General features: G+C 43.5%; 1 protein-coding gene across 4 annotated transcripts in view; it reads right to left on the bottom strand.

The window, feature by feature from the left end:
* The window catches only part of TRIO (trio Rho guanine nucleotide exchange factor), a 339,933-nt gene that overhangs the window by 170,134 nt on the left and 156,981 nt on the right, over nt 1-12,818 (bottom strand). For all 4 annotated transcript variants that reach the window (XR_012921664.1, XM_076007936.1, XM_076007937.1 and 1 more), the window contains exon 9: nt 5,055-5,285. Coding sequence is in view for 3 of the 4 variants with exons in the window: in XM_076007936.1 (XP_075864051.1) it covers nt 5,055-5,285 (231 nt within the window). In the remaining variant the exon portion in view is untranslated. The remainder of the gene's footprint in view (nt 1-5,054; nt 5,286-12,818) is intronic.

The following is a 12,818-nucleotide window of genomic DNA, read 5'->3' as shown; positions in this document are numbered from 1 at the left end:
TGCCAGTGTGGGAATGTAAACAGAGGAAAATGTTAACTAGCTAGGGCTATATAATGACTCTGGTGAGTGGGATGAGAACTCCCTCCTGACTTAATGCGCAGAGGACAAGGGACTTCAGGAACTCAAACTTAAAAGCGAGGTCTAGCACAGACGGTGTTAACCTTGAACCCGAGCCCAGCCTCACACACACATGGCTTTTACCAGCCTAAAAGACTGCAGCCTGCGACCCAAGATGAATCTGTGAAATGGCTTCTCTACAGACCTGAGGCTTCAGCTTTACCTCTTAGGCTCATGCTGACTTCCTTCCCCCAGCTGGAATTCAGCATTAAAGACACCCATTTTGCATTCAAATGACCAAAATCTTTACTAGAGAAGTTACCACACTTCCAAAATGCCCATGCCTTGAAATTATCCCTTCTTTCCCGGGACACTCCTAAGTCCCTGTTATCAATCAAACCTTCCATTCCTTCAGGCAGATCTCCCAGATACAAGACTAGCCCTCCCCCAGTCCAGAATAAATGAAGAAACTTTTAACCCAAAAAACTTTAGTTAACAAAATTAGGGAATGACTTAAATTTCTTCATCTACTCATTCACTCATTCAAATACTGAGCATCTGCCGTTCCAGACACTTGGGAAACACCAGTGAGTAAACCCAGATGGCTGCGCCCTGCGGACCTCACATTCTCCGAGACTGGTCCATGGCTTGCACAGCGTCCACGTGGAACCCGGCCAGGCTCCTGGCCTTAGGCTCGCTCCTGCAATTCATTAGAGCCATCAGCTCCTCACTGCATCCGGTCACAATGCACAGTTTACTCAGCCCTTCAGGGTTTGAACTCAGGTGAGGAAAAGGGGAAAGCATTAACTCTCAACAGGCTGGCTGTGAGCGCAAGGAGAGGAAAGACATGTACACATTAGGGAGCACCCACGAAGCACCAGGATGAGCTCAATGCCGTTCACATGTCACACATGGCCCTGGTACTACACACTGACATTTAGTGCAGGTGAGTCTGTGTCCCTTCAATGGTGGCCCAATGCTTACCGAAACAAGCCCCACGCCTTCATCATTGGGACCATGTTTTCCATTCCTGGCCCCATGTTACCTTCCAGCTCCAGCCACACCGCCTTCCTCCACATCCCTCCCTTCCATCCACACTGCGCACCTGCTGCTCCTTGGACAGGCCCTGCTCTATCCTGTCCTGTTATCGCTGCAATCTCTACTGCCCATCCCTCTTCCCACTGCCCATCCCTCCTCCTACTGCCCATCCCTCCACCTACTGACCTTCTACTCACCCTTCAAAATGCAGCTCAACCTCTGCCTCTTCCATGAAGACATTCCTGGCACCCCCAGGATGACAGCTTCTACTTGCACCTCTATCACAGCACTTTTCATTTCTCCTTGTACACTAGACACTTGAAGCTTCAGAATAATATAGACAAAGCTCTCAGGAACTCCCAGATCTGCACAATCACCAAAGTATAGATATACGCCCTCAAAATGCACATGCACGACAGGTAGACAACATGGATGAGATAGCTAGTTTCATTTATCCCTTCACTTCTGAAAGTACCTGGACAGTCATGATTCAAATTTACATCTTAGCAATTATACCTGACAATAACCAAAGACACGAATGCTACATTTGTGCATGTTATAGTCTAATTTATTAGATTGTTAAGCCATCTTCTTAAAAAACAAACAAAAAAAACTGCTCTTACTATAAATTTATAATAATATATATAATTATAATATATTATATGTAATATAATTTATAAAATTATAAATTCCCTGAGAAAAGGAGCTTGGAATTGTTTGACATTATTAACCTCTGTATCTCTTGGAACACCACAAATTCAATTAAGATATTTTGAAGAAAGGGAATGAAGGGAGGACAAGAATAATCTAGAGTGGACTAGGTTTGCTTGATAATTTTTAAGAATATTAATTAGTAGTCTGACATCAACCTGGAGGGCGTTCTTCCAAGAGGAAACTCCACGGGGGTGATGTCCACACACTAAGGCTGAGGGGGAAACAGGAGGCTTTTGTAGAAGATCTCCCTGCCCGAGGGGCTTGAGAGGAGCCAGCTTGCTTCAAGAAAGTGGATTTTTGGGTCCTTCACATACCCTGACATGTTAGAGTAAACTAAACCCCAACAATCTAAGAACCAGGCCAACTGAATGGGTGAGGTAGAAAAATGAGTCTGCTAGCACCTGCTTCGGCCTGCTTCCGTGACTACTACTCCATTTGAACGAGCACAGCAAAAATACATTATCTTCTCCTAGAAAACTAAAACATACTCTGCACTAAGAAACATGACTTAGCAGTAACACAACTATTCATTCACTAATTCAACCAAACCTTTACTGAGGGTCACTCTAACAGTCAACACAAAGCAATGGAAACAGGTTTGTTACTTGATCATCATGAAATGTGACAAAGAATTTTCATTTTACTTGTAAGTTAACGAAAGCAAGGCTAATATCTAGCAGCAGCCAGAGTGGGTCCTGGGGGTGTCCTCAGGGGGGTCTTCCCTCTCCCTGCCAGGCGGGGCTCTGATTCGGGCTCTGATAATAATAGGCAACAGCAGCTTCTCCCCGCTCTCCTACGCCATGCCCCAGACTACTGTCCCAAACACATTCCATACGGAAATTATAAAATGGTCTCTGCTTGTTATGGGGGGGGGGGGGAACAACCACTAAGGCACTAAACCAAAATTAACCATGTCTTACAAATCAACTCTCTGTGCCACTCTGCCCTGCACTGCTCCCTCCATTCCTCACGGTCCACCGCTGACAGATGGGCATTGTTCTTCCAACAGACAAGTGTATATCCCTTTGGAGGGTTGTTTTACTAAAACTGTAATAATTCCATACCTGTTGTTCAGTAAGTTGCTGTTCTTTTTTCTCAACAACATTTACAGATGCTTTTTCATCACCCAAAACAATCAAATAAGAAACACTTTTAGTGTCTCTAAATTGGCTTATTTTTGTCTTTACAAATTTATCTTCTGCTGATAATGTATTTCTAAAGTACATTATTTTTTTTTTCATTTATCCTCAGCTCACCAAGCCTACTCTATGTTTAATATGGCAAAAACTTCCCTATGTGTTATTAATCTCTTGAGTTTCAGAAACACGTTTTGGTTTTGACATCCTATTGTCAAAGTATTTGCTTTGATTAATCTTATCAGCTTTGCTCTTTGCTTCATGAGTCAAACCTACACAGCAATTTCCTATTTGCATAACAAGTCCAAACCATTCCAGATCATTAATCAACAAAAACCATTTCCCTTAATGGGCAATATATATTTTCTACGGAATGCTAATAGGACAATATATGCATTATGTGTATTGCAAGACACTTTCTCCTACTGACATCTGACCTAATGTCTTGTTCTTCAGGGGAAAAAAAAAAAGCTGGCTTAAAGAACTGGGCTCATAATTATCATAATTACCTTTCTACAGGTTTGCTGTTTTCAAACTCAAGTGCATCAAGTAGCCATTGCCATGAGATGGCCAGACCCCTCAGCCCATTCCCAAAGGTGTCCTTTCCTGTGCCTTCCCCTAACCTAAACAGTCCCCGTGGCTAGTGGCTTATTCTTATGCCACTGGGTACCCCAAAGAGCCATAAACAATGGGGCAGCATCAGGGGGCCCTGGTGCTTTTTCTCAGGCAAGAAAATGGGTCCCCACTGAGAAAGTGCACCAGTGCACGGATGTGTAATGACACTTGATCCAAAGGACACAAGGTGGGGGTGGGAATCCTTCCATAATTACATTTCAGTTATTAACATTTCGTGATTTGTGAAAGTTTTTGGACAATTAAAAAAAGTAATATTTATGCCTTCAATCTTACACAGTCCGTCCTCTCAATAACCCGTTGATGCTGGCTCTACCCTTTCCTCTTCTGCACTATACACTTTCCCTTGCAATTACCTTCTTGGACTGAAAGAGCATTGTTAAGAAGCATGAATATCAAAATGATCACTCTTCTGTAACCTTCAGAGAACTCGAAAAGTAAAATTAGAATCAGAGCAGAGCAGAGCATGTGAAAATGAAAAACTACAGGACCATGAGAAGTATTCTGAACTTACCAGACTCACATTAAGTGAAGAATGGCAGTCAGTGACACACATCTCGGTTCATCAGAACACAGGACGACTCTCCAGAATCTCAGCCCACTAAGCAGAAAACCCCCTCGCCGTCAGAGGACACTGGGGAGACGCAGCCCTGAGACCCTGCATGTCTCAACAGTGCCCGAGGACTCTGCGCGCCCAGGGAGAAGGGAGTGACTAACAGCAGAATCAGTGTCTGGCTCCAGGCCGACTTCCTGGGGGCCAGGGTGTCCCTGCAAACGCCAGAATTCCTCCTCCAGAGGTAATGCCTCCTTTCCTCCCTTGTCTTTTCCTCTGTTTGAGGGCAAGGATATGACCAGTACTTATCACTAAAGCCACGTCATATTTTATATGCTCCCACAGCTTTAATCCTTAAAATCCTTATTGCATAGTAAGGAAGAAAACAGATGGAGAACAGAACTTACTCTCATTTTTGTAATAACAACTAAAACAAAAGAGATGGCAACCACTTGGAAATAAATAGTCATAAAAGTCCACATTTCATTAATGCAATTACTAATTACAAAGCACCTACTGTGCACCACAGACTGCACTATCTACCAGTCAGGAAAAGAAGCCTGACTACACTGTCAATTAAGCAGTCAGAAAGCAGACAGGTCTTAAACTGTAATGCCACACCAGTGTACGCCCACCAGCATTATTCTCACAAATAAATACAACTGATGATGTGTGTCGAGAAGGCAACTCATAGACCACGGTGCAACCCCACACTGCCTCCTGGGTTCAGCACACGGGAGCCAGAGGCAAGGCAGCCTGAGCACATGTTCGCAAGCCCAGTTTTTATTCTGGCCAGCAAGGAAGCTCCTGTCGTATCTTCTACTTTCTCCTTACACACAGATCCTCCAGTATGACGACGCGCTCACCCAAACTCAGCACAGGTGAGCCATTCCCCATGGAGACGAGCACAGCCTGAGACTCACCTGCTGGACGTCCTGCTGGAACACGCACAGCTGCAGCCTCTGGTGGAGCCGGACCTTGCGGTGCTGCCAAATGTTCTCGAGCTGCCGCTGGTGGTGCAGCACCTCGTGGATGACGTCCAGGACGTGGTGGACGGCCTTGGAGTAGTTGGCAGAGGCCGTCAGGGAATCGGAGCTGCCTGGAGTCAAGGGCCGCTGGAGCTTGTCAAGGAGTGACTTCCCATCTTGGCTCACCTGCACAAAACACATGAGCGATTATTCAGGATTTAAGGGTTCACTCAAGCTGTGCTACAGACGCTGCCCGTGGATGCACGTGTGCACACACAGGCACACATCCACCCAGGCATTCACACACTGTCGCACACCAAAGTTTTACTCAGAGGTGTATTTTATGTAAGATAAAATAAAACCTAACCGGTAAGTACAACCTCTGTGGAAAGCAATATGGAGATACCTCAAAGAGATACAAGTAGAGCTACCATTTGATCCAGCAATCCCATCACTGGGCATCTACCCAAAGGAAAAAAAGACATTCTATAAAAAAGACATCTGCACTCGAGTGTTTATAGCAGCACAATTCACAACTGCAAAGATGTGGAAACAGCCCAAGTGCCCATCAATATGTGAGTGGATTAATAAAATGTGGCATATGTATAGCATGGAGTTCTACTCAGCCACAAAAAACAACGGTGATCTAGCACCTCTTGTATTTTCCTGGATAGAGCTGGAGCCCATTCTACTAAGCAAAGTATCCCAAGAATGGAAAAACAACCACCACACGTACTCACCATCAAATTGGTATTAACTGATCAACACTTAAGTGCATATATAGTAATAACATTCATTGGGTGTCAGGCAGATGGGGAGGTTAGGATGGGTACATACACACACAATGGGTGCGGTGTGCACCACCTGAGGGACAACACACTTCAAGCTCAGACTTGAGTGGGGCAAGGGCAGTATATGTAACCTAAACATTTGTACCTCCATAATATGCTGAATAAAAGAAAAAGAAATAATCAGCACTTCCACAAAATGTCTAAAATTCAGGTATTAAAAACTAAACATGTTGCATTCTGGCACAACTACAGTTACAAGAAGATTAAAGGCAGAGATTAGGACAGTCCGCAGGCCTCACTTGCTACCAGGGGCAATGAGGTAAGCTGACTGATAGCCTCCACACCAAGTGCTGGTGGCAAGTTCCTCTTCCCTGCTGCCAAGAACTAGAATGAGATGGCTAGAGCTTCAGCATGGCTGAATGATGGCTATGGATGACTCTGAGGTAATCTTAAAAACAGCAGCCCACCTGCTAAAAAATACAATATAGAAAGAGGATCTTAGAGATAATTCCTCTTACTAACAGCTACCCCATTAGCCATGCAATGCCAGCCTTTGGATTTCTTTTACACAGGCAGACAGCCAATCTCTATCTCAAGCCATTGTTTTGCATCTTAAACCATCAATACAAAATGAGTTCCTAGCCTTCACCAAGTTTGCAAAAGGATTCCATGTGACACCATTAATATTCTTCTACTGAGAATGGAATACTTCGAACAATAATATTCCAATGAATCCTTCCTTGAGTGTCTTTGCAACTGTTTCACAGATCTCAGTAGCAGATATCATGACTGAATTTCCAAGGACACACTGGCTCGTGGTGGTGGAAAACGTCTGCTGAGCAGTGAATACCTTAGCACGAGACAACTCACTGAGCAAAGCTCCACGATCCGGGAATTCATAAGCAGGGGTCAAAGCATCTTTGCTGGTGGTGCCACCACTGGTCTGTCATTTGCTGACAGCGACAGTGGCAGTAAAGACCCAGGCAAGGAAACACCTGTTGTCCTCACTACACCCAGACAGCCTGGGACTCTAAATGCACATTCACATATAGCATTTCTCCAAAAACCTTTGTGGAAATAATTCTCTTTTATCTCAGCATAGCTTTTGTAGATTTGGCAATTAAAAAGTATTATTTAGGCCGGGCGCTGTGGCTCACGCCTGTAATCCTAGCTCTTGGGAGGCCGAGGCGGGCGGATTGCTCAAGGTCAGGAGTTCGAAACCAGCCTGAGCAAGAGCGAGACCCCGTCTCTACTATAAATAGAAAGAAATTAATTGGCCAACTGATATATATATAAAAAATTAGCCGGGCATGGTGGTGCATGCCTGTAGTCCCAGCTACCCGGGAGGCTGAGGCAGAAGGATCACTCGAGCCCAGGAGTTTGAGGTTGCTGTGAGCTAGGCTGACGCCACGGCACTCACTCTAGCCTGGGCAACAAAGCGAGACTCTGTCTCAAAAAAAAAAAAAAAAAAGTATTATTTAAGCACATGAAGGGAAGCATATATATTTTAGTAGCTTTTAGCAAAATGTCTTTGTCTTTGTTAAGCATGGTAATATGTGAAAAAAATGCTCCAGTTTTATGAAGACTGCTGTTCTACTGTACAGCAATGCTTTAAAGTGGCACAGAATAACCAGAAGAAAATTAACAAAAGGAGAGACTGTAAAGTACACAGCAGACAAAAAATTCATATATAATTTAAGCACTAAAACAAGTAATATAAGTTTACAGTATGTGATGTTCCACATTTCTTCAACTACAGAACCAGGTGAATGAATTTACTTCAGTTTAATGTTTTCTTTAAAACTGTGTTTTTAGCTTCTAGGCACTCAAACTGTGTCCCACAAAGAGACAACGGCCACAAAAAGAAAATAAACCTTCATTAACAAATAGCAGGACTTTTCTCTAATTTTTTAACAGATCAAATCAGTTCATTTTTCAGTCTGCTCTTTGTTTTTCTTAGAATACAGGCTGAGGGACCTGAAGGGCAATCAAAATTACATTTTACAAAGAATAACAATTTGTAAATATTTGAACTAATGTGCTCTAATACCTAAATGAGTTAAGAAAAATGCAAGTACCTATTGAAGCAAAAAAAGTAATTGCAGTTTAAAATTTTACCGCATTAAAGGTAATATTTAAGAGAAAACGTAATTGTTTAAAATATAGAACAATGTCCTGGTTCTTGAATATTTACTTTTAACCAAAACAGCACATAAGATTTATAACTTGGATTTCTGCATGTCATCCTTTAAAAAGTTCCATAAAACTTCACTCAGACTTGCCTATTCTTATTTCTGGTACCCGGATCTCTATATTTCCCATTAAATAGAATTAGAGCTTAGAGTCTCCAGCAGGAATATTTTTCACTTGCACAATGGACAAATGTTGCTCTAAGGAAAAAGAATAGTACCCAGACTTACTGCAAAAGCAACAACCACCCAAAGGACTACAGATATGTCAATTAGGTGTAAATGGAGTGCTTTGGATCTAAAAGAGCTAGGAAATGATATTCCCAAGATGTAACAAAAATAGGCAAAATACACAAAAACACTTAGCCTGTCACAAAGAAATGGCGGTCCTTCAAAACATACATGAAATGAATCACACCGCCTGCACTGACTCAGGCCCACACTGCTTTAACTATTTTGCAGGCTTGTCCTGCCGTGGCCTGCAGAGCACAGACCTCCACAGGAAGCCTGGGAATGATTTCTCTCTCTTCTCCAGCTCTTGATGAAATTATTCCCATGTCAAGGTTCTAATAAAGCAGAAAGAGTGGAAAAGGGTCAGTGAGTGAGTATCCAGCTTATTTTGTAGCATTAGTTAACACTGCTCACCCAAATAGCTGAGCCCTGTGTTTCTGGGTAAGGAGGCCAGACCTGTCTTGGCTCCAATGGCTACGTTGAGAAGCTCCCACCAATAATGCAGGCCAACTGCCTCACATACTGGCAGTGACTTATTTTCCCATGCCCCAGAGAGGCCACCCAGTAAAGGACTGGCTGGTTCTTTCTCTAGACAAAGTTCTTATGCAATGGACCTCCAAAAGCTGGTTTCTATTTCTTCTGCCTATTCAGTTTCTTATTCAAAATCAGATCAGTCTAACCTTGTTTGACTCTCTGGCACCTCTATCTGGGATTATCAGAAAGGAAAAACCAAATAAGATGGAAAGAGGAAGCTGGAGCAGCCCCGTTGGTGTAAGCCAGATAGACACTTGTGTTCTCTAGATTGCACTTGGGTTCACTTTTGTTGCTCCTGCATTTCAAGCCCTTGCAAGGAAGCCCTCAAGCCGAGTTTGGGGTGAGGAGAAGACAGCTATTATGTGGACCGCCGGCTCTGATGCAGTGTGAGATGCTCACTAGCACTCCGTACCATCCATCTACAGCAATGCTGCAGTCTCAAAACACCACATTGTAAGTGACGCTACGGCTTCCACGCACACCACAGAGAGACAGTTTTAGTAACGTTCCCACCCAGGTGACTCGTTTTGCTGTTTTCCCTCTTATGCTAGGAGCCGATCATGCCATCACTCATTCATACAGTGCCTTTCAAAAGGAGCTCGACCAGCTTCACAGCAGCAAATCAGTCATTCCCCCAAGGCCCTGGGGAGATGCACACTAAGTCAGCCCACTTGTAAAACTGAGAAACTGATGCAGAAACTAAACCCTGAAGTCAACCAGGATCGGGGCAGGGCAAGGCCCTGTGGCGCTTCACCCTGCTCCTGTCCCAGGGCTGTGCTTACCAGGCAGTCGCGCTGCACGATGCAAACAACTGGCATTCAGGCTTAAAAAGGACACGACATACTGAGATGAAAGTCACGTTTACGAATTTAATTTGTCGAGAAACTAGCAGCTGAGTTGCCTTACTTAAAATGTTAAGAATAACTACTCTACATGCTGTTTTGAAAACTACAGCTTATCTCAGATGTTGATACCGCACCACTCTCCTCTGATCACCTAGAGCAGACAGTATCAGCCCCAGACCTGCAAGCTGAAGCAAGCCAAGCTTTTATGAGGCACAAGTCTGCTCCTGTTGCTGAAACACAAACAGTAGCAACATGGGACAGGTTTAATTAAAACACAGTAAAGCAGGTGTTTGTGTCCTGAAAAAAAATGCTGGGAAGGTTTCCCACAGAAAATTTACTATCATCAGAGATTAGAGACTGTGAGCACTGTTTAAAGAAAAACACTGTAGGAAAAAGAAAGGGAAGGAGTGAAGGAGGAAGGAAGGAAGAAGAGAGGAAGGAGAGAAAAAAGGGAATAAGAAAAGAGGGGAATAGGGAGGCAAGGGAAAGGGGGCAAAAACAAGCCCTGCTTATAAACGTGCCCACGCTAAGGACCCTGACCCAGCTCCATGTCTCACAGGCTCAATACCTGTGGGGCAGACACCTACCTCACCAGCGGACCCAGAACTCTTTACAACAAGGTTACCAGTGTTTCTTCTCAACATGTCCTGTCAAATCATTTGCATCAGAGTTGCTGGATCTCTAGGGATACCCATTAAAACTGGAGATTCACTATCTCTGGGGGCGGGGGGGAAGTATTGCTGCCTTTTTAACCAAGACACTCATATTTTAAAAACAGTGATGTAGGGAAAGAAAAATAAATAAATAAATAAAAGCAGTCTTTCCCTTCCCATCGTCCTCCCTCTTCTCCTTCTGGCATGAAGAAAATGACACAGTGAGGGATGCAGGTGTCCTGTCCCAGGCTTTTGAAGGAGGGGGACAGTAGGGGGTTTGGGGGTGGCATCCCCCGAGGAGAGGTCGGCATTTGTGCCCACTGCTGTGGCTGCTGGAGGAGAACACAGACCTGCCAAGGAAGGCACGGCCGGAGGCAGCCCAGGAAGAGAACTGCATGGGCCCAGGAGGTCGAGGGTCATGCTACAGAAGAGAAGGCCTGTGCTCTCCAAGAATGTCAGCGACATGAAGGCAGAGAAAGACTAAAGAATGTTCCATCTTGAGGGAGACTGATGAAGCATGTCAACTAAACGTAGTATATGTTGCTGGATGGCGTTCCAGACTAGGAAAGAGAAAGAGACATCCTTGGAACAGCTGGGGAAATAGCAATGGGGTCTGTGGCCAGGATGGTTGTGTTGTATCAATGTTGATTTGCTGATTGAAGGGGGGGAGGAGCAGATGTGGTAAAAATGCTAAACCTTGAGAAATCTGGGTCGAGGCAATGTGGGAGTTCTCTGTGCTGTTCTACCACTTTCCTACAGGCCTGAAACCATTTCAAAATTTAAATAATTTAAAAGGCAAAAGAAAGTTCATTCTGTTTTACTGAAGATCCTATCAGTTCATCCAGTTCAGACTACTGTCTCCTTGAATTTATAGCTCAGTTCCAAACATGTTCTTAGGCTAAAATTATGGTTTAAGACCTCAGCCTGGGAGGTGGTTTACTTCTCATCAAATTATTTTGAATTATTAGTGCCAATGTTAACCAAATGAAACTACATCACAGGTAAACATAAGTTCCTAGGTCAGTATGCTCCGTTTTTATAGAATGCAGTGGTAACAGTTAGAGGTTCTGTATTTAAATAAAAGTGCCCAAGGCAAGGCTGGCTGGGCTGAACCGGCCAGCTAGGCTGGAAGAAGACACTGGTCAGGTCAAGGTGATTCCTATGTAGGTCATGCACAAGCGGAGACTGTAACCCAGCTCCTACCAATCGTCTTGTGAATGAAGGCTATTCAATTCTATCTTGGTAGGGCGAGGGCATGCAGACGGCTGGCTGCAGCCCCGCCACTGCAAGTGAATCACAGCTCCCAAGTAAAGGATTCATGCAGATGAGTGAAGACTTCATTACATGAATGAGTGACAGGGTCATTCATTTTCTGTATTATAGGTCGAAATTATACAATGCATAGAGGTAGCACACTAGAGGAAAGAACTTGATGATTTTTAGAACTCACATAATCCTCATGAATCAATGTCGCAAAAAACATTACAAACTTTGTTCAATTTTCAGTTTTACTATAAAAAGGCTATCACTTATTTAAACAGTTTCTAATAAACTAGATAACCAAATTAGTTATAAGAAACACTGGATGCAAAATTAAGAAACATAATATGGAGTTGACTATTTTTTAATTCTATGAGCACAGGAAATGGTGCTTTAAAAACAGGGGCATGTTGTTAGGCAAAAAAGTGGCTAGAGGAAGATACAATTAAATATCAACTTTCATGGGAAGAAAGATTACCCACATTATGAAGCAAATATACAGTCATGCATCACTTAATGTCAGGGATGTATTCTGAGAAATGTACCATTAGGTGATTTCCTGTGTGTGTGAGCTTCATAGAACATACTTACACAAACCTAGACGGTAGAGAAAACTACTACACACCTAGGCGACATAGTGTAGCCTTATTGCTCCTAGGCTGAAACCTTATAACACCTTACTATACTGAATTCCGTAGGCAACTGTACCACACTGGTAAGCATTTGTGTATCTAAACATAGGAACAGGTACGGTAAAAACATGGTATTATAACCTTATGGGACCACTGTCATACGTGTCTGTCACTGACTAAAACGTATGACTGTAGTAGCAAATCACATGTCCACTTAATTCACTCACGGGTCAAGAGACCCAAGCCCAAAGACACGAGAGTGACAGCTGGGCAATGAAGCACAACAGGAACTGTCAGAATGAAATGCAGATGGCCCATTTCTTCCCAAAAACTCTGACAAGTGCAGATGTGGTTCAGATCAAGATTTAGATTTAAATATAGCAAGCATTTATTAAACGTCTACTCTGTGCCTAGTGCTCTGCTAGGTGCTTTGAAACACTTTCTTCTGGAAGCCACACAACAGTCTTACTCATTTACATGGAACATTATAGCCACAGATGCTTCCTGTTAAGGAGGGAAACCTTGTAGAAAAAAGCAAGCGCAGAGAATCTCTCCCCAGCCCCACTGCGCCTCCAGGACTGTAA

Source organism: Microcebus murinus, chromosome 11, assembly GCF_040939455.1.
Source record: "Microcebus murinus isolate Inina chromosome 11, M.murinus_Inina_mat1.0, whole genome shotgun sequence".
Lineage (NCBI taxonomy): Eukaryota > Metazoa > Chordata > Mammalia > Primates > Cheirogaleidae > Microcebus > Microcebus murinus.
This window is presented reverse-complemented; position numbering and strand designations above follow the sequence as displayed.